At 47.8% G+C, this 22980-nt stretch overlaps 1 protein-coding gene across 3 annotated transcripts in view; it reads right to left on the bottom strand.

Moving 5' to 3' along the window:
• The window catches only part of Crk (Crk proto-oncogene, adaptor protein), a 229105-nt gene that overhangs the window by 158861 nt on the left and 47264 nt on the right, over positions 1-22980 (bottom strand). For all 3 annotated transcript variants that reach the window (XM_075882870.1, XM_075882869.1, XM_037432281.2), the window contains exon 2: positions 5573-5695. In XM_075882870.1, coding sequence (XP_075738985.1) covers positions 5573-5695 — 123 coding nt within the window. The remainder of the gene's footprint in view (positions 1-5572; positions 5696-22980) is intronic.

The following is a 22980-nucleotide window of genomic DNA, read 5'->3' as shown; positions in this document are numbered from 1 at the left end:
GTCAGCCGTAAAGGCCGTACCTCTGTCGGTGATGAGGACCTCGGGGGCTCCGTGGCGGAGGACGATGTTCTCAATGAAGAACTTGGCGACCTCGGCGGCAGTGCCCTTGGGCAAGGCCCTTGTTTCGGCGTAGCGGGTGAGGTAGTCAGTCGCTACGACAATCCATTTGTTGCCAGAAGTTGACGTCGGGAACGGCCCCAGTAAGTCCATGCCGATTTGTTGGAATGGCCGTCGAGGTGGTTCGATGGGTTGCAGAAGTCCGGCTGGCCTAGTTGTCGGCGTCTTGCGTCGCTGACAGTCTCTGCATGTCTTTACGTAGTGGGCGACGTCGGCAGTGAGGCGAGGCCAATAGTACTTCTCTTGTATTCGTGACAGTGTGCGGGAAACACCAAGATGTCCGGCTGTCGGGTCGTCGTGTAATGCTTCCAGAACCTCTGGACGTAACGCTGAAGGCACCACGAGGAGGTGGTCGGCGCGGAGCGGCGAGAAGTTCTTCTTCAGGAGGACATTGTTCCGCAGGAAAAACGAAGCCAGTCCTCGGCGGAATACTTTCGGCACGTCGGCGGTCTTGCCTTGCAGGTAGTCCATGAGGATCTTGAGCTCTGGGTCAGCTCGTTGGCGTTCCGCGAAGTCGTCGGTACTTATGGGTCCCAGGAAAGAGTCGTCGTCCCGGTCATCCTGGGGCGGCGGATCGACAGGGGCGCGAGACAAGCAGTCGGCGTCGGAGTGCTTTCGTCCGCTCTTGTAGACGACGGTGATGTCAAATTCTTGTAGTCTGAGACTCCACCGTGCGAGGCGCCCTGATGGATCCTTCAAGTTAGCTAGCCAACACAAGGCGTGGTGGCAACTCACGACTTTGAAAGGCCTGCCGTACAGGTAGGGGCGGAACTTTGATGTAGCCCAGATGATGGCAAGGCATTCCTTTTCTGTCGTGGAATAATTGGCTTCTGCCTTCGAAAGTGACCGGCTAGCGTAACTGATGACCCTTTCAAGTTCGTCGGTCCTCTACACGAGCACGGCGCCGAGCCCTGTGCTGCTTGCGTCCGTGTGAATTTCGGTGTCAGCTTCTTCGTCGAAGTGCGCCAGTATTGGCGGCGTTTGCAGGCGTCGCTTTAATTCTTGAAATGCCTCAACTTGCGGCGTTTCCCATTTGAAGTCGACGTCGGCCTTCGTGAGGTACGTCAGCGGCTCGGCGATCCGCGAAAAGTTCTTCACGAAGCGCCTGTAATAAGCGCAGAGGCCAAGAAATCGGCGTACTGCTTTCTTGTCGGTGGGTGCAGGAAAGTCGGCGATCGCAGCTGTTTTCTGTGGATCAGGGAGCACTCCCGACTTGCTGATAACGTGGCCAAGGAACAATAGCTCCTCGTAGGCGAAGCGGCACTTTTCTGGCTTCAGGGTAAGTCCCGAGGCTTTGATTACCCGAAGAACAGCTTCAAGGCGCCGGAGGTGCTCGTCGAAGTTGGAAGAAAATACGACTACGTCGTCCAAGTAGACGAGGCAAGTCTGCCACTTCAAGCCTGCGAGTACTGTGTCCATAACCCGTTGGAACGTCGCGGGCGCCGAGCAAAGACCAAAGGGCATGACCTTAAACTCGAACAGGCCGTCTGGTGTTATGAAGGCAGTCTTCTCTCGGTCTCTCTCGTCTACTTCGATTTGCCAGTAGCCGGTTTTGAGGTCCATCGACGAAAAATACTTGGCGTTTTAGAGTCTGTCCTGAGCATCGTCTACTCGTGGGAGGGGATACACGTCTTTCTTCGTGATCTTGTTCAGGCGACGATAATCGACGCAAAAACGTAGGGTTCCGCCCTTCTTCCTCACTAACACCACGGGTGATGCCCACGGGCTCGTAGACGGCTGAATGATGTCGTCACGCAGCATTTCGTCGACTTGTTGCTTGATGGCCTCGCGTTCCCGTGCAGAAACTCGGTAGGGGCTCTGACGGAGCGGACGGGCATATTCGTCGGTTATGATGCGATGTTTCGCGAGAGGGGTCTGACGAAGCCTCGATGACGACGAGAAGCAGTCCTTGTATTGGTGGAGTAAGGCTTTGAGCTCCTTTTGTTGCTGCCTGGAAAGGCCTTGACTTACGTCGAAGGCGGGCGCGGAAACTGCTGTCGACGTTGCGGCTCCCTGAGAATCGGTGAGGGCGAAGGCATTGCTCGTTTCCACAAATTCGCTTAGATGTGCTACTGTCGTGCCCCTATTCAAGTGCCTATATTCGTTGCTGAAGCTCGTCACCATTACCTTGGCTTCGCCGTTATGAAGCTTGGCTATGCCTCTTGCGACGCACATCTGACGGTCTAGGAGCAGGTGCTGGTCGCCTTCGATGACACCTTGTAAGTTGGTAGACGCTTTGGTGCCGACGGAAATGATGACGCTCGACAGTGGCGGGATGGTTACCTGCTCTTCTGTTACATTCAAGGCATTGTGAGCGACGTTGCAGTCTGACGCCTTTGCATTATCCGTGGACAGCGTGATTGACCTGGATCTTAGGTCGATGACTGCGCCTTGCTGGTCCAGGAAATCCATGCCTAAAATGACGTCTCGCGAGCATTGCTGCAGGACCACAAAACTCACAGAATACGTCTGGCTGTGAATCGTGACTCTTGCCGTGCAGGTTCCAGTCGGTGTTATAAGGTGGCCCCCTGCTGTTCGGATATCCGGTCCTTCCCATGCAGTCTTTACCTTCTTTAGCTTAGCGGCGAAGAGACCACTGATGACAGAGTAGTCGGCGCCGGTATCGACTAGGGCGGTGACGCTGTGGCCGTCGATGATCACGTCGAGGTCGGTGGTTCGTCGTCTGGCGTTCCGGTTTGGTCGGGGCGTTGGATCACGGCTGCGACGGCTTGGTCCGGCGCTGCTATGTCGCGTCGGCGGCGAGGCTCTGTCGTGAAGACTCTGCTCAGGCGGCGTGCTGCGACTACGTCGGGAAAGTTCGTGCGTTGTGGTCGTCGTCATCGGCAGCGGCGGCGGCGGTGGAGGAGGATCTTCGGCATTGCGTCGTGCAGCAACCGTACCTCCATCGGTTGCTGCCTTTAGTTTCCCGGGTAGGGGCTTGGGGATCGGCCCCGGTTAGGGCCGGTGTACTGGCGGCGATCCGGAGAGGCGTAGCGGCCAGGCGAAGGTGAACGGGATGGTCGTCGTCGTTGCCACTGCGATCCGGCGATGTAGTCGGCGATGTCGCGAGGTCGCTCACCTGGGCGCGGACGCGGCGCGTTCCCGTCGAAGCCACGCAGTCCCATCTCACGGTACTGGCAGTAGCGGTAGGTGTGCCCGGCTTCGCCGCAGTGGTAGCATAGTGGGCGGTGGTTCGGGGTGCGCCAAACGTCAGTTTTCCTCGGCGAGCGCTGGATTACTGGCGAGCGGGAAGGCGTCGGGGGTGGCGGCGGTGGTTGGCGACGAAACTGCGGAGACGTTGGGTCCTGGCGTTGGCGAGGAGCGGCGACAGGTGCAGTAGCGGCGTAGGTCATCGCCTCCGGTTGGGGCTGTGGCCGTTCAGGAACGCTCAGTGAGCGCTGTAGTTCCTCGCGGACTACGTCTTCGAGAGAGGCGACTTGGGGCTGAGACGATGGCAACGTGCGGCGCAGTTCTTCACGAACAATAGCGCGTATGGTCTCGCGCAGGTCGTCGGGGCAGAGTCCTCGGACGTCTGGCGACATGCGCCGATCGTATTGGCGGGTCCGCATTTCAAGAGTCTTCTCGATGATGGTAGCCTCGGAGAGGAATTCTTGTACCGTCTTTGGCGGGTTTCTAATCAGTCCGACGAAGAGCTCCTGCTTCACTCCTCGCATAAGCAGGCGAACCTTCTTGTCCTCAGACATGTCGGCGTGGCGGAAAAGTCGCGTCATCTCCTCCGTGAAGATCGTTACGTTTTCGTTGGGGAGCTGCACCCGAGTTTCAAGCAGTGATGCGGCTCTTTCCTTCCGCACGACGCTTGCAAAGGTGCGCAGGAAAGCAACGCGGAAGTCGTCCCAGGTTCGAAGTGTTGACTCGCGGTTCTCGAACCAAGTCCCTGTGGCATCTTTCAGGTGAAAATACACATGACGCAGCTTGTCGTCCGGGTCCCACTTATTGAGGGCTGCGACGCGGTCGTAAATGTCAAGCCAGCTTTCCGGGTCTTCGTAGGTCGATCCGCGGAAGGTAGGCGGCTCTCTGGGCTGGTTGACGACCACGGTTGCCGAAGACCTTGCTTCCGTCATCGTGGATGCCGGCTTCGTAGCAGCCTTTGTTTTCTTGTCCTTGTCGGGAAGCGGCAGGTATTCGGGCGGTAGTCCTTGTTGTCTTCGGCTCACTCGAACGACCGGGTCGGCGTCGTCCTCTTGGCGGCTTGGGCTTGGCTCACGGCTGGACGGGGGCGTACGGTACATGGACCGAGAAGCACCTCCACCAGATGTCACGCGGTTGTGACACACGCAGCACTTGAGAGGAAGCACACAGGAGTCAGGGCGATGTCGGGCGAACTGTTTATTGGGCGAACTTGTGCCCAGCAAAACAAGGCCAAACACAACTCACAGCAACAGCGGCGTGAACAGTCGTCGGTCGACGGGAAAAGACTGGCTAGTGGCGCACTGCGCCGGCTTTTTATACACGCATCATATCGCGTTCTCGATTTATTTCTGGAGCTCCAGAAGTTACTAAAATGTGCGCGTCAAGCATGCAAAGTTTCAAGAATGATCCACGCGGTTCCAGAGTGGCATGCAAGATAAACGCGGCCTGCGTTGCGCTTAACAGAAAGTGATAACAATGCTCCTCGCAAACAATCACAACGAGCGCGCGTGTCACTGGAAAGTGATAGCGGCTTTCTTCGTAAACCAAAAGAACCGCACGTGTCAATATGAAGAAAAGTCGGTGAAAAGATAACTTGCCGTGGGCAGGATCCAAACCCGAAAAAAAAAAAAAAATCATTGGTCTTGCAGCAACTAAATGAAGATGTATTTATTGCTGTCTCTGCTTTCACCACCATTATCATCATCATTTACTGACCCTTAAAGACCCTTTTCAGGGTATTCAATGGAGGGGGAAGGGGGCAATGTCATCAATAAGATCATGGTCACTACAAAAATGGTAACTGTTTTTTCACCTCTTTCAGAAGGTAAAAGAAGGTTTGAAAAATGTACACATGCTTTACTTCCAAGAGCGAAATAAAAAACAGCGCAACAAGTAGAACAAATGCTATAAATGCTGTTACAAAAGAATACATAAAATCACAGGGCAGTGGTGGCAAATGAAAGGCTCAAAAAGTGCAAGACTATGGGCCTTGTTCTTTTACTATATCTTGTTCATTTAGTAATCTTTGCGTCAAATAGGAAAGAAAGCCAAGGTGGGTAGAAAGTAAATCAGAAAAAATTGAGACAGCATAAAATGGAATCAGTTGGCACAAGATCAAATTGGACATCCTTGCCTGCAGAGGAGACAGAGCAGAGTCGCAACGTGGGCATGTAGATTTAAAGAAATGAGTAGGTATCTGGAAAACTTCCATAAGATTGGAAGGGAGTTGGAAGGCATGCATGGCACAAAAACCAGCGCCACAAGTGACAAAGGCACTTCAAGTCATGAAAAATGAAGCACTAACCGAACACAGAGCACCAGGTCGCCTGATATGGTGGTACTGTTACGGACCAAGAAGACGCCCACTTCGTTCTCAGCCATCAGCAGGTCTGACGCCTCCTGCCGAGACATGGGTCCAAAGAACCAGCTGCAAGAAACATTGAACAAAAGAAGAGGTTAGAAGACTGGAATACACAGAAAAGATCTAGTCACATTTAGCCCCTCTTTTCCATAAGAGTTTCAAATACATAAACGTATAAAGTATCAACATGTGCTGATGTTAGTTCTTTTTCAGAAGTACTGTGGCGTCTCCGACACATAGACCCTTACATGACCCATACAGTAAGGTGGTACCTCTGATACTGCCCAGCGCTGATGCATGTGACTGGAGAACAAGAAATGATGGCCAGACCAACTACACCTATGGCAAGGAGCTATAGTCTGAGAATTGCAGCAATGTATTCACCATGGATGATTACTTTCCTCAACCAGCCAGAGAATCCGCGTGCACAGAAATTAGCTGCCTCAAAATACAGCCCCTGGTCAAACATCAACATTCGGGAGGCCTGTCCTTTCGAGCGACAATGCGCACAACACATCACCCAGAATACACAAATAACCCATCTCCTTGAAGTAGGCAGGAAACGGACACAATCTGGACAGCACTCCACAGCCTACACATGACTGCACAGTCTTTAGTATGGACGCTTCACAGTCCTCGCATTTCAATGCTTTTAAAGCATGACAGTGTTTTGCCAGCTGCCAAGTCCTTCTTGCTATCTTCGCATGCATTTCAGAGTCTTGACATCACACAGTTACTGGTCAGCAAGCTCAGTGGAATAGCAGGACAGAAATGCACATGCTCAGTACAAGAAACGACCCATAGCGTTTACTGTACACACACTAATTTTCAGATTTAGCGTTACCGTGTTAGCGTGGTTAACATTATGAATGTACAGCATCAGCATTGGGCCACAAATAATGAAAAGTAATCTTTTTATTGTTTCACCACGAACACCACCGATTCTGTTTTTGTGATTCATCTGCAGCTTGAGACAAGCAGAAACCGAACGCAAAAATAGCAGACCAGCGCACAAAGCAAGCACATCATTACTTAGGCCGGCTGCAGAGGACATCAAGAAAGTCCATGCAGCAACGTCACCCAGGCCATTAGCTAGGTGGCGTTACACTAACTTCTCGGGGCTAATAGAGCAACAACAAAAAACATTTTTTTAAATTTACAGAATAGTCCTTTGGTTCAGTAAGGTGCGCGAAACCGTGCAGTAAGGTGCATGACATGAATAACTTCAAGTTGCGCACAGCACAGTTGAGAGCTAGTCAAGCTGTCGGTTACCACTTCGTAGTCGAATGGGCCAAGACGTCGAACTACCCTTCATGGTCTCAAGTAGAAGTTTTTTACTGAGTACACATCAGTGTATCTGCGTCCGCACCCAAACACGGTCACCAGGCTGGTATTCGGCAAAGCATTGTCGAATATTGTATTGCCGGCTGTCAGTCTGTTAGTTCTTGATACGAAGGTGGACAAATTGTTGAACTTCTTTGGCACGCTGAAGGTAGACAGTCATGTCGACGTTTTCTGCGGTGATGTTGGGTAACATGGCGACGGGCATCGTTGCCAGGGTCCTTTGGTAGGCCAACCTGTACGGCATCATCTGTGTCGTTTCTTGTACAGCAGTGTTTATTTATTTAACAATACTGCGAACATCTGGTGGAGTCGTTGCAAAGTGGGGTTGCAATAAAAAATAATGCGCAGAACTTTCGAGAGAAAACAGTTTATAATGTAGACAATATAAAGCAAAGAACTAACGCAACTTGTTATTCACAACAGGCACACGAAATGTGTAATGACAAAATGGAGCAAAAAAAAACAAAGGCAGCCCGCTCAGGCATAAATATAAAGCAAGACATGTAGTGCAAACAAAGGAACTTCACGTAATCTGATGATGATAATATTATATGGGTTTTAATGGTGCGAGAACCATACATGGCCAAAGAGCACCATGGACAATGATGATAAAAAGAACAATAGTGCATAATTTGATGAGATATGTATAGGATATGAACTATGATACTGTTACATGTCTATTAGGAGGCCTTGAATTCTGCGCACCAAGGAGGGTTAAAACATACAAGTATTCAAATCATGGAAGTGATGCGAAATGTGTGTAGCGGAAATAAAAGACGGTGTTCGTGATGATAAAACCAGATTCAGGAGATATGAAATTAGCACGAATGCCTCGTCAATGCATGCCCTTGAGCCTAAAGCCAGCAAAACATGTCCTGTCTTTAATGCGACCCCCGCAGCTTCGACAGAGGTCGTGCTACGAATCACCTCGGAATATGGAGTGAAAATTGAGTTTATATTTTAAGAACATGAACAGCGATTCAAGCTTAAAAAGTGGTTAATAAACTTGTCAGCGCAAGAATTTCCGACAACTAACACAAGAGACGAGGATGAGCGCAGACTTTCAACTAATTTATTACTACTATGAAAAACATATATATGTTACAAAACAGACGATAAGATCACTTACTTAAGCAGAAACCAAAAAAACACAAAAACAAAAAACACTAAACCAAAAAGTCAAAAGAGACTGCAAGAAACCACGTGCTCACCACGGACACTCACGTTCCAAATTTAAAAACGCCAATTCTTTTTCAGATAACGCTATTAATGGTTTGCTGATGCAGCTGCCTCGACCGATTGCTGCAGCTTCGATTACAAGTCTGGTGCCTTTGTTAGGGTGGGATGCGAGAACCCTTGTCTTTTCTAACAATGGCTGGTACCCACATTCGGAACAATGAGCAGCCAAGAAATCGTCCCGTCCTGCACTTCTTACTTTCTGGCAATGTTCCTGGAGTTTTACATTAAGGCACCTGCCTGACTGACCTACGTACTAAAGTCCACAAGACAGAGGTACACCATAAACAATCCCTGTTGCACACTCAACAAACTTTTTTCGGTACTTAACCTTGCAGCTGCTCCCGGTGGTTCCTACCGGACTAGTTCGGACAGATAATTGAGACAATTTATTCGGTGTGGAAAAAAACTACTGACACGCCCGGTCTTTGGCCTATTTCCTTGAGTTTATACGAGATACCATGCAGATACGATATCACCGCCACCTTCTTGGGAGTTGCTTCTTGTAAAGCGCCCCCATCGTTAGCTACTCTTGACTGTCTGCCCAACTTCTCACAAACAGAAACTAGCAACGAAGTGGGATAGCCCGCTGCCACTAGATGAAGGATCTGCCTGTTGAAACTTCTCTGCACTGAGTGGAAGGAAAATTTCGTTAAAGTGTTATGTGTACATGCTTTTACAATTCCACGCTTTAACAGTTTGCTGTAAGAAGGCGCGTACGGCAAAAGGGGTTTCTTCCCCCGTGGCTTATACGTCTAACAAACGTGCAAGGGTGAGAAAACGGCACTAATGGACAAAGCTGATCGACCACGCTTTAGAGAGCAGATGGAAACAAGAGCTGCTTCTTCTTCGGCGCCAGAGAAGGCGTCCCCTGGAGCGCTCTGCAGGAAAGATATACGTTGAAGATGGAATAAGTTTTCCAGACTACGTCAGGACAACGATATCCCTAGGACCAAAATTCGCCGTCGAAAAGAAAAACTCCTAGGTTTTATCGGTCTACTGTTGTATAAACAGCGTGTGTGATCGCAAATAAAACATTAGTTGCAAGTTAGCGCTGTGTGTGTGTGTGCATCTCTCCTTTGTGTGTGTCCTTGTCGTGGTGCGCTATACCAGTGAAAATGATGAAGAAAGATTGGCGCAGAATTTGTTTTTTTCTGCAAAGACGCATAAAATTTATATGCCCTTTCATGTAATAATCTCTGAACGGGACACATGCCAGAAGTGTGTTGCCTCTTGGCTTCAAAGTTACCTAAAGCTGTTGCGCATCAATGACTCTTTTTTAGTGAACAATTCTTCGCAGATTGTCGGTTACCTCCGTCAACACGTTTTCATCGACATAAAGAATCTCTATTATTGTCTCCCTCAAAAACCACTTGTTGATGTCACTGAAAAGGCGATTTTTTAATTTGGTGCTATCGTGTTCTAAAATGAGTGTGGTGTTTCTTTTTCTGGCTTCCTGGATGTGCTGAAGCTTTGCCTTCCTTCTACCTTTGCAGAGTGGAATGGTGAAGTTTTTCTGCAAAAAACAGGCATGTGTATTGGCTCATGCATCGCCCCAGTGTTAAGCGATTTGTATCTAGCTCGTTTGAATAGAATGATTCATAAACGGTTGGCACAGATGAATGTTAGTAAGTGCTTCTGGTTTGACGATGATTTCTTGATTTTGTTTGATTGCAATCTTGATGTCCTTCATAAGAGCTTTCAGCAAGTCTTGCAAGTGTTCCAGGAATGCCTTGAACCACTTTCTCTCACACATGAGCTGCCAGAAAATGGTTCCCAGAGGTTTTTAGATTTAATACTAACGTTTTCATCTGGACACGTTTGTTGGACGTATAAGCCACGGGGGAAGAAACCCCTTTTGCCGTACGCGTCTTCTCACAGCAAACTGGTAAAGCATGGAATTGTAAAAGCATGTACACATGACACTTTAACGAAATCTTGCTTCCACTCAGTGCAGAGAAGTTTCGACGGGCAGATTCTCCGTCTAGAGGCAGGGGGCTATACCGGTTCGTTGCTAGTTTCTATTTGTGAGAAGCTGCGCAGACAGTCAAAAGTAGCTAACGATTGGGACACTTTACAAGAAGCAACTCCCAAGAGGGTGCTGGTGATACCGTATTTGCATGGTATCTCGCATAAACTCAAGAAAATAGGCCACACAGCCGGCGTGTCAGTGGTTTTTTCTACACTGAATAACTTGTCTCAGTTATCTATCCGAACTAGTTCCGTAGGAACCACCGTGAGCCGCTGCAAGATTAAGCACCGAAAAAGGTTTATTAAGTGTGCAACAGGGATTGTTTTCGGTGTACCTCTGTCTTGTGGACTTGAGTACGTAGGTCAGTCATGCAGGTGCCTTAATGTAAGACTCCAAGAACATTGCCAGAAAGTAAGAAGTGCAGGACGGGTCAGGCTAGCAAGCCAACACAGAGCGTGGTGGTCAGCGGCGACCTTGAACTGCTTCCTGTAAAAATACAGCCGAAATATTGGGATAGCCCAAATTATAGCTGGGCACTCTTTCTGTCATTGAATAGTTCGTTTCAGCTTTTGACAGGAACCGGCTGGCATAGGCGACGACTTGCTCGATGCCGTGCTTCTTGGAACTGTGCCGAGTCCCAGGCCGCTCGCATATGTGTAGACCTCGGTGTCGGCGTTTTCATCGAAGTGACCTAGTGTTGGCGGTCATTTCAAGAATCTTTGGAGTTTTCGAAAAGCGTCTTCCTAGGGCTTCTTCCACATAAGCTGCATGTTAGCTTTCGTAAGGTGTGTGAAAGGCTCGACGATTCGATAAAAAGGTCGTACAAAACGTCTGTAATACGCACAAAGGCCTAGGAACCTATGAACAGCTTTGTTGTCAGGGGGCGGGGGGAAATTTTCGATGGCTGCTGTCTTGTTGGGATCCAGGCGGACGTCTTTGCGACTGATGACGTGTCCGAGAAAAAGGAGCCCTTCGTAGGCGAAATGACATTTCTTCGGTTTCAGAGTGAGTCCTGACGCCTTCATTGCATTTAGCACGATCTGCAGCCTATGAAGGTGTTCATCGAAGGTGGCCTCGAAAACCACAACGTCAAGATACACGAGGCACGTCTGCCATTTTAGCTCAGACAGCACCATGTCCATGACTCGCTGAAATATTGCTGGTGTGGAACATAGGCTGATTGGCATAACCTTAAGCTCGTTAAGTCCACCTGGCGTGATGAAGGCAGTCTTCTCACGGTCCCTCTCGTCCTACTCGATCTGCCAATAGCCGCTTCTGAGGTGCGTCGATGAAAAGAACCTGGCGCCACACAGCCGGTCTAACGCATTGTCTATTCTTGGAAGCGGGTAGATGTCATTCTTGGTGATGCTGTTTAGGCCCCGATAATCGATGCAGAAATGTACTGTTCTTCTTTTTCGCAAGCACTACGGGTGAAGACCACGGGCTCTTGGAGGGTTAAATTATGTCATCGCGGAGCATTTCTTCAACTTCTGCTGGGCATGAGCCACGGACAGTGCTTCTGCCTGATAGCGACCAGTTTTCGGCCAGTCCAGGATTTGGCCGGAAACACCCCTGCAACATCTTCCCGAGCCAGGCGGCCACTTCATCGGTCGTGACGTCATCGCAAGCCCAGGATAAAAACGGATGGCACGAACCTGGCCTCTCCAGTGGGCGTGGGAACAGCGCAGAAATGCGGCACCGTAACCTTGCTCGCTTGTTCACACAGGTTGCTTCACTTCTTCACTTCTGCTCGTGGCTATCACCGACTGCTGGGCATGAGCCACGGACAGTGCTTCTGCCTGATAGCGACCAGTTTTCGGCCAGTCCAGGATTTGGCCGGAAACACCCCTGCAACATCTTCCCGAGCCAGGCGGCCACTTCATCGGTCGTGACGTCATCGCAAGCCCAGGATAAAAACGGATGGCACGAACCTGGCCTCTCCAGTGGGCGTGGGAACAGCGCAGAAATGCGGCACCGTAACCTTGCTCGCTTGTTCACACAGGTTAGTAACAATACTCCTTTATATGCAAAGAAGTCCAACAATGTGTGCTTGATGCTGTTCCCACACCCGGGAGTCTTGTTGTCACTGTTAAGTGAATGTGTAGATGTTATATCTATGCTTGTTTTGCTATCTGGCGACGTTGAAGAAAACCCGGGGCCCAATAAAAAGGTTCCTGAGTCTGACGTATCGAACAGGGCTCATGAGCCAAAATTTAGTGACATGTTTGCTCTTCTGCAGAGCGTGAACTCTCGAACCGAAAAAATGGAACAGGACCAAGTGAAGTTAATATCTAGCGTGAATGAAATTAAAAACAACCAGGAAGCAATCGAGCGCAAAGTTAACGACATCGACTGTAGGCTCGCCGCTGTCGAAGCAAAAGCGTGTGACAACGCCGAGGTCGGGGATGAACTTTTGCAGCTAAAGCAGCTAACCGACCATCTGAGCAGAGAAAACGCTAGGTTACACGATGAACATTCTCAGCTTGAGGATAGAATGAGACGTAGTAACCTCTTGTTTTACGGCTTGACAGACTGTCTGCAGGAGAAATGGAACCAAACTGAAGAAAAACTGGTTAAAGAGATCAGTACCGTTGTTAAGTCACCAGTGCCGAGCGAAGCTCTTGAGCGAGTACACAGGCTAGGAACGTACAGGGCCAACCAAAATAGACCAGTTATTGCTAAGTTTGCATCTTTTAAGTTAAAGCAGGAATTACTATCGCTCAGCGGAAAATTCAAAGAGAATGGCATCACTGTAAGTGAGGATTATTCCCTTCAAACACGGCAGGCGCGAAAGAAGCTTGTAGAATTTGCCAAACAACGGGACGTTTCTTTCAAGCTTCGGTACAATAAGTTGCACATAGGTGATAAACGTTGCAGTTACAATTTTTCTGACGACAGTGTGTACGAACTTGGCGGCGCCTCTGGGGAATTCGTTAATCGGCAGCTTTCAGGCGAACCCTCAGTATCCAGGGCACCGTTATCAGCTGCAAACTCGCCGCAGTAGCGACACGCGAGGGGTGGAGGGCGGTGCCCAAAAAATTCGCTTTCTTTTCTTTTCACGAACATCAGGAGTGTCTTATCGAAACGCGATGAACTAAATGCGGCGGTCGACTCATGTGACGCTAATGTTGTATTGTTAACTGAAACGTGGCTTACTTCAAAAATTAACAGCAGTGAATTGTTTGATTCTACAAAGCGTTTCAATGTGTATCGTCGTGATAGAGGTGATAGATGCGGCGGTGGTGTACTTGTTGCTGTAGCGGATCACATTTCTTCGTCTTTTGTGCCTGTTGTAACCAATTTAGAGATCATATTTGTTGAAATTCGCACATGTTATAAAAAGATTATCTTGGGTATCTGCTACCGTCCACCGTCCTGCGATCCGAGCTTTGTCAATAGCCTTCACGATGTGGTTAACATAGTTATGGAACGTTTTCCTAATGTACCAGTCCTTTTAGCCGGAGACTTTAACTACCCAAATATATTTTGGTCCAGTGATGTACCTCAGTTAAGTCCGTTCACTACTGACAGTTATAATTTTTTGAGCTTTTGCTCTGATTTCAACTTTACACAAATTGTCACCCAACCAACTCGCATTACACCTACTACTTCGAGCGTTTTAGATCTCGTGTTAACCAACGTGCCTGACCTGTTCATGTCTCCACTTTGTTTGCATCAATTAAGTGATCATTCTTTGCTCCATTTCACTATGGATGTTTGCGTTCCTCACCATGAAAATTATACTAAGCACATTAGAGATTACGCTGCTGCCGATTTTGATGCCATCAATAGAGAACTTTGTTTATTTCTGGACAGCTATCTTGATGAATTCGAGGCTCGTTCCGTTAATTCGAACTGGATTTTGTTCAAAGAAAAAGTAGCATACCTGACTGAAACGTTTGTTCCCCTGAGGCTAGTCACCACCAATAAGCATGCTCCCTGGTATAGCCAATCTTTGAAAAAGATTGGCTATAGACGTGAAGACCTGTCGAGATTGCCAACGTCTTGATCGCCAAAACACCACCTTCAAGGCCGGCAGGCTTTCTGCAACCAAAAGAACCACCGGAAAAACCATTCCAGCAAATTGTAATGGATCTGCTTGGCCTCTTTCAGACATCAACCTGCGGGAACAAGTGGATAGTGCTAGCAACGGACTACCTGGCACGGTACGCCGAGACAGCGTCCTTACCGTCTGGCAATGCAAAGGGAAGTAGCGAGCTTCTTCGTAAAAAAACATCGTCCTCTGGCATGGTGCACCCGAGCTCCTTATCGCCGACAGAGGTACGGCATTCACCGCAGACCTCACGCAGCAGGTTCTACGCTTGAGTCACACTATCCATCGCAAAACCAAAACCTATCACCCACAGACGAACGGCCTCACGGAGCGTTTGAACAAGACCCTCGCCGACATGTTCGCCATGTACGTGGACGTTGACCATAAGACCTGGAACAAAGTTCTCCCATACGTCACATTCGCATATAACACGGCACAACAGGAGACAAAGCAGATGGCATTCTTCGATCTTGTCTTCGACCGCCAAGTCACCACCTTGCTGGATGCAATGTTGCCTCTTGTAGACGACGGGAGTGCCCATGTGGACGTCGCCGGCTTTCTTCATTGTGCCAAGGAAGTCTGCCAGCTCGCTCGAATGAGCATCAAAGAGCAGCAGCTCACTGATTTCCGACTTTACAACTTACAACAACGGGACCAGCAGTATCTATGCACCAAGTGATCGCATTATCATGTGGACACCGATTCGCCGCCGAGGTATCGGCGAGAAACTCCTGCGCCAGTATTTTGGACAGTATAAGAGAACGCGACGCCTAGGGCCCCTAGTCAATGAAGTTGTGCCTGATGGAGCGACACAATCACAACGACGACACTCTCAACTGGAAATAGTTCATGTTGTTCGGCTCAAGAAGTTATTTGAGCGCTAACGGACTAAAGACATTTTCGTCCTCTATGTTTGTTATATAATAGCGTTTGCTCCTTAATTCAGTGTGTTATTTTAGCATCGAGATGATGCTCTTTTTCACGGAGGGGTTCTCTCACGTTCATTTAAAAAAAGAAAAGCAAACTAGCATATCTGAATATCTTCCTTGCATGTGTTCAAGTGCATTCGTGCCCCAGCCTGCCCAGATGTGTTGTGATGCGAGAGTAGATAAAAAATCGCGGTATACGCCACCAGAGGTTTTTTTTTTTTGTCAGTTGCCGGGCACAGACATGGCCTTTCCTGCGTTTCCTGGCTGTTGCTGAACAGTATGTATGGGTTTCCTTTCGGGCACAAGTTAGCCCAATAAACCGTCTTTTTTGTTACTGCCGTCGTAGTCTGCTTTCCTGTCTGTACGCCAGCCAGCCGTCACCTTCGTGGCAATATTCATCAGGCACTTGCTGTCACTTCTCCATGTTGTGCGTGACGGCACTTTTAGGATCTTCATTGTTTTCAGGCACTTGTTTTTTGTAGACTTGATGTGCATTATAAATGTGAGCTTCGAGTAAAAAATTAAACCTAGAATGTTATGCTCAGCCTCTACAGGTAGTCGTTGCCCATGAAGCTCAATTTCGGGATTTGGGTGGAGGCCTCTATTCCTAGAAAAAAGAGCACAGATGCTCTTTTGAGGGTTCATCCTGAACTTGTTGTTACCTGCCCATTTGGCCACCTTGTTCAATCTAAGCATGACCTGCCACTTATAAATTGCTAAACTGCAAGATTTAAAGCTTATACAAATTGCTAAATTGCAAGATTCAAGTCCTACCTGAATGTCGTCCACATATGTGCAATAGAACATCTTTCAGGGAATGGAAAGATGCAGCGAGTTCATTTTAATTATGAGAAGCGTGCAGCTAAGTACGCCACCTTGTGGTACCCCTGTTTCCTGTATAAATGATCGTGACACAACATTTGCAACCCGGACACAAAACCTGCGGTTAGTCAGATAACTTTCAATTACATTTAACATTCGACCTCGTATGCCTCAATATTACGAACAGCCACGAGGTGTCTATGAGCCTTTCTCATATCTTAGAATACCAAGAGAAAAAAATTATCTGTGGTCAGATGCATCACGAATTTATGACTCGTTGTGAATTAGATAGTCGGTTGTGGATCGATCCTCTCAAAACTCACACTGGTTCGCGTCTAGGAAATTGTTTTTTTTTTTTTTTCCCGTCTGCCGGAGCCGCGGGGGACCTTCTCCGTCGGCGACGCCGCCGCTGGGAGGCGGCGCTCAGAAGCTCGGAGCTCAACGACCAGCTCTGGGCTGTCCGGCAGGCCGAAGATGCCGCCCGAGTTCAGGGACTCAGCGCCGCCATCTGAGGCCGCCAAGACCAAGCTGCCGGCCAAGTTCTAATAAAGTTTCCTCTCTCTCTTTTTTCGAGGAAATTTATTAGACCGCAGTTTATCATTTTTCGAAGACCTTACATAGGCAACTTGTTAGTGCAATGGGTCTGTAACTAGATACACCGGATAGATCCTTTCCCTGTTTCAAAATTGGGGTTATAATGGCTTCTTTCCACGCAGATGAAATTTCGGAGGAAGTCCATACAGTGTTACTGAGATGGAGGGGGGTGTTCTGCGAGTCATGTGGCAAGTGCCTTAGCATTTGGTACATAACATGGTCAGAACTTGGTGCAGATTCACTGCAGCAATATAGCGCTCTTTGCAGCTCAGCCATGTTGAATGGATCATTGAATGCCTCATTTCTGGGGCATTTTCTTTCTAATTTTTTTCACTTTTTATAGTTACTTTGTAACGCTGAAATGTGTAAGAATACACAATGAAAATGGGTACCCAGAAAGTTCGCTTGATCTTCCAGGCTGTTGCCATCAGTGTTTACTAAAGGAAGAGAGTGTCTTGTTTAGCCTCGTATCCCATTTACCTTGTTCCAGGCCTTAGCCTCATCTGTATAGGAGTTAATGCTCAATAAAAGCTTATACCAGCTCTCTCTTTTAGACCTGACGGCGTATTCATTGACCTTAGGACTTAATCTGTTTAAAGTTAAAAAGATTCTCAGCAGTGAGAAAGTTTCGCAATTGTTCCCACGCTTTGCTTAGTTTTTTCTGAGCTTTCCGACAATCTTCACTGACCACGGCACGTGACGTTTGGCAGCAATGCCACTTGACTGAGGAATAAATTTTGAAGCAGCGTCAATAATAAAAGCGATAAAAAACTGAACAGCAGCACCAATCTTTAAAAACATCTCATCCCACGAGATACTCGTAAGAGTTCTAAACTGCTCCAAATCTGCTGCCTCAATTTTCCGCTTCGGAGCGAACGGCGGAGATTTGTTTTTTATTGTTGTGCTTAAGAGTATGAGGAAGTGGTCCTTACCCAAGAGGTCTTTCATAACTTCCCAGTTAAAATGAAATAAAAGGGTGGATGAAACAACAATGCTGAGATCTATAGATGAATATCTTTTGTCAGCAAGGTTAAAAAATGTTGGCTCCTACTTATTTAGCAGACATGCACTAGCGCACAACAAGTGCTCAATCATGCGGGCTCGGACATCACAGGGAGGATTTCCCCACAAGCTGCTGTGTGCATTGAAATCGCCAAGGACGACGTATGGTTCTGGCAATTCATCAATAAAAAAACTGAAATTCATGTTTAACTGGTATTGGGGGGGGGGGGGGGGGGGCATGTAGAGTGAACAAATGGCTATGAGCCTGCTGAAGAGAACGGCTCGAACAGCCACTGCCTCCAGGGGTGTTTGCAGCTGCAGAGCCTGACAGAGTATGGTTTTCTCTATCATGATAGCAACGCCGCCAGAGGATGCGACAGCGTCATGGCGGTCTTTGTCGAAGATGGCATATTATTGGAGAAAGTTAGTGTTTCTTGGTTTTAAGTGTGTGCCCTGGTGTGTTTATAAAGAAGCTCTTGGAGGTCATCAAGGTTCCTAAAAAGGCCATTGACGTTCTATTGCATAATTTTAGATCTCATATTGAAAACAAACTAGTTTTGTGTGTACAAAAGAAAGGTATTCACTTAGGGCCTTTTCCAGGCCTCATAACGCGCAAGTTGTCCTTTTTGTAGCGATCAAGGTTTCGCCGCTCCTTTGGCACTTGATGCACCGTCAAGATAAGTGAAGTGTTCATTGTCTCTTCTGAGGCGCCGAACACACACTGCTGCGAGCAAGACAGTATTTGTGATAACCTCGCCTCAGAAGACAAGACTTTTGCGCCCTTCGGCTCGGTGGCTGATGGCACTTTCTTGGGCTCCAGACTCTGCTGGCCGTTTGCAGCACAAGCAGGGGCTCGAGTGGCTGGGACAGTCTAAACTGCAGCCGCCGCAGGACTTCGCACAAGACTGCGCGTAGCGCAGGTTGCCGTCGATGGCTGGCTTTGAGCCAGCAGGGTATCCAGACTTGGTTGGCGTTTGGGTGCAACCGACTTCACTACTGCCACTTAGGGGGCAGTTGCCCTAGCAACAGCTTGATGTGGGCAGGCTGTGCAGGTGGCGATACCTGCTGCGACGCTTCCCCTCGACACGCCGCATCAGCATAAGATGTACTAAAGTGCTTATTTGGGCCGGTTGGTACATGGTCAACGAAGTGAAAAAACAGCGCGTAACACAGGACACAGGACAGAGAAGAGACGGACGAGGCGCTGACTTACAACCAAAATTTATTTCGTACAGGGGTGTATATATAGCACACGAAACTTGAAAAAAGAGGGAGAGAAGTCGAGTGACATGAAAGAGTAATTTTGTTATGATTGTATGCGTATAACAAATAAACTGTGATTGCGCAATCATTCGCTTGTCAAATACGCCAATTCCCTGGTGAGGAGCGTTATCGAAGGTGCACTGACACACATATCGCCTTTCTTGATTATGCAGAATGCCTCATAAATCTCACGTGTCCTTTTATCTCTGTAGCGTCGAAGTATCTTGCATTTGTCAAACAATGCACGGCATCCACAAATGGAGCTGTGCGCAGCTAAGTGGCTGCCAACAGAACCCCGCATTAGATTGCGGTGTTCCCTGAGGCGGTCATTTATACAGCGGCCAGAATGCCCGATGTAACAGCGGCCGCAAGAGAGGGGAATTTCATAAATGGCACAAAAACAACATTCAACAAACTTGATTGCGTGTTTTTTATCACACACGCGAGGCCCTCTGTCCTCTCTGTTCACCTGATGGCACATACTAGAGAACTTATTTCTGGCTGAAAAAACAACTCTGATTCCAGCTTTTTGTGCTACCTTTTTTAAACAATGTGACACCTTATGCAAGTAAGGAATGACTGCTGTTCTTGAAAAAGAACTTTTTTCTTGACCACTAGTCGGTTCGGTTAGCTGTTTGATGTCTTTTAAGATACTTTCAGCTATGGAACACTACTACTTCTTGACTAGTGGTCAAGAAAAAAGTTCTTTTTCAAGAACAGCAGTCATTCCTTACTTGCATAAGGTGTCACATTGTTTAAAAAAGGTAGCACAAAAAGCTGGAATCAGAGTTGTTTTTTCAGCCAGAAATAAGTTCTCTAGTATGTGCCATCAGGTGAACAGAGAGGACAGAGGGCCTCGCGTGTGTGATAAAAAACACGCAATCAAGTTTGTTGAATGTTGTTTTTGTGCCATTTATGAAATTCCCCTCTCTTGCGGCCGCTGTTACATCGGGCATTCTGGCCGCTGTATAAATGACCGCCTCAGGGAACACCGCAATCTAATGCGGGGTTCTGTTGGCAGCCACTTAGCTGCGCACAGCTCCATTTGTGGATGCCGTGCATTGTTTGACAAATGCAAGATACTTCGACGCTACAGAGATAAAAGGACACGTGAGATTTATGAGGCATTCTGCATAATCAAGAAAGGCGATATGTGTGTCAGTGCACCTTCGATAACGCTCCTCACCAGGGAATTGGCGTATTTGACAAGCGAATGATTGCGCAATCACAGTTTATTTGTTATACGCATACAATCATAACAAAATTACTCTTTCATGTCACTCGACTTCTCTCCCTCTTTTTTCAAGTTTCGTGTGCTATATATACACCCCTGTACGAAATAAATTTTGGTTGTAAGTCAGCGCCTCGTCCGTCTCTTCTCTGTCCTGTGTCCTGTGTTACGCGCTGTTTTTTCACTTCGTTGACCATGTACCAACCGGCCCAAATAAGCACTTTAGTACAGTTCATTTCTAATACATCGGGCTCTGTTATATCCTACCCCTTTCTCCGCTCTTCCGTTGTGTGTATAAACCTGCTGGCTACTGCGATCTGCAGGACTCGTCTTTATACGTTCGCCTTGAAGAATTCGTCTCTGCCTCCAGATGTTCTTCAACTTTTTGGTGGTTTAGCGCCATCAAAGGGTCATGCTGACAGAATATGCCGAATCTTCCGGTCGGAGGCCTGGCGACAAGTGCGGTTCTACTCGGACTGCCTATATGCTGCAAGCATGGGAAATGCATCGCAAAACAGTGCTCTGAGGGCCTACCGCAGAGACCTGGGTATTGCATCCCGGACAGCGGATTTTCTTTGGAAGATGATATTTGCCAGCCTGCCAAGAAGAAAGAAGCAAACATGCCAATCTGGACAAGAAGTTGTGACTCTAGGGAACGCAAGCATCCCTCCTGGAGTAAAAAGCGCATTGGAAAAGGGCCCAAAATTTTGCGAGCCACCAAAATTGGACCAAGTAGAGCTTTTGAGCTTAGTAAGGAGCACGGCGGCACAAGCCTCTGTTGATAATAGAGACAGGTGCATTCAAGAAGGCGTGGATTGTTTGTTGCCAACAAAGCAAACCGGAACATCACGTCAGCCTTCCGTGATTAAGTCGCTACGCGCTGCAGATCTCAAGCTCCTTCAGGCGGACAAAGAAGGCGGTTTTGTCCTTGCCCCGACAACCGTCTACAAAGAAAAGGCGGACGCTGCTGTCACCGAAAACTTCCAAGTCGCGAATGTAAAACCTTCCAAGGTCAAGGCAACAGCTAGCAAACTTTGTGAAGAGGCTGGCCTTCAAAAACTGGCGTCATCAGTGAGAGCAGCGAGGGGTGTGAACCTTTCAGTGTTCTTTTCAGCAAAGACGCACAAGCCGGAAGTTCCCTTCCGCGTCATTGTCTCGGAACAGGGCACATGGCAGCGCCTGGTGGGAAGGTACCTGCAGCGTTCCCTATCTGTCCTTCCTGTGGAAGACCCTTGCCTCATCAGAAAGCCTCAAATAGTATCCGAATTTCTTCAACAAGAGTGCCCTTCAGAAGTGAGCTTCTTTTCTGTGGACGTAAAAGACTTATACTATTCCCTGCCGATGGACCAGGTGTGCGCAGAGGTGAGCGACTGCATAGACCGCTATGGGAACGTCAAATTTCAGGACTCGTGCGGAATTAGCGTCAGAAACTTTTTAGAAATGTTGACCTTTTATTTACGTTCTACATTTATAAAGCATGATGACAAACTTTATATTCAAAAAGAAGGTGTTTGCATAGGTTCCTGTCTCGCCCCGATCCTAAGTGACATTCTTTTAGCCAAATATGACAGATCTCTCATTAATTGCCTACAACTGACGAGCGCCGTGAAAGTGTTTAGATTTGTTGATGACTTCTTGATTTTGTACCGGTCCAACCACTCTGAAGCTCAGCAACGTGCTGATCAAATTGTTGATGTGTTTCGCACTTGCTTGGGCTCACTGCAACTAACCACTGAATTCCCCATTGCTAACAAACTCCGGTTCCTTGACATTGAAGTTTTTTTGTCCGACCACGTGTGCTGGCAGTATGCCCCCCGCTCCAAAAAAAGTTTGCTACCCTACAGTTCTGCGCATTCAAAACTTGTAAAGCGAGCGATTGCAAAATCCTGTCTAAAGGCGGCCCTGATGCGGTCTTGCCATCACACATTGTGTACTAGTTTTGAGTCACAGGTGCGCAGATTGCGCAAGGCAGGGTACCCGGATAACATACTGTGTTCCATAGCTGAAAGTATCTTAAAAGACATCAAACAGCTAACCGAACCGACTAGTGGTCAAGAAAAAAGTTCTTTTTCAAGAACAGCAGTCATTCCTTACTTGCATAAGGTGTCACATTGTTTAAAAAAGGTAGCACAAAAAGCTGGAATCAGAGTTGTTTTTTCAGCCAGAAATAAGTTCTCTAGTATGTGCCATCAGGTGAACAGAGAGGACAGAGGGCCTCGCGTGTGTGATAAAAAACACGCAATCAAGTTTGTTGAATGTTGTTTTTGTGCCATTTATGAAATTCCCCTCTCTTGCGGCCGCTGTTACATCGGGCATTCTGGCCGCTGTATAAATGACCGCCTCAGGGAACACCGCAATCTAATGCGGGGTTCTGTTGGCAGCCACTTAGCTGCGCACAGCTCCATTTGTGGATGCCGTGCATTGTTTGACAAATGCAAGATACTTCGACGCTACAGAGATAAAAGGACACGTGAGATTTATGAGGCATTCTGCATAATCAAGAAAGGCGATATGTGTGTCAGTGCACCTTCGATAACGCTCCTCACCAGGGAATTGGCGTATTTGACAAGCGAATGATTGCGCAATCACAGTTTATTTGTTATACGCATACAATCATAACAAAATTACTCTTTCATGTCACTCGACTTCTCTCCCTCTTTTTTCAAGTTTCGTGTGCTATATATACACCCCTGTACGAAATAAATTTTGGTTGTAAGTCAGCGCCTCGTCCGTCTCTTCTCTGTCCTGTGTCCTGTGTTACGCGCTGTTTTTTCACTTCGTTGAGCATAAGATGTGTTGTATAAAGAAGAGACTCTCTTCCGGGCTTCCTTGAATTAACTATTTTCTTTGACTTTAAGAGTGATTACATTATGTACACGCATAATTTGTGCACCCCTAATATTT

The sequence above is a fragment of the Rhipicephalus microplus genome, unplaced genomic scaffold, assembly GCF_043290135.1.
Source record: "Rhipicephalus microplus isolate Deutch F79 unplaced genomic scaffold, USDA_Rmic scaffold_14, whole genome shotgun sequence".
Classification (NCBI taxonomy): Eukaryota; Metazoa; Arthropoda; class Arachnida; order Ixodida; family Ixodidae; genus Rhipicephalus; species Rhipicephalus microplus.
This window is presented reverse-complemented; position numbering and strand designations above follow the sequence as displayed.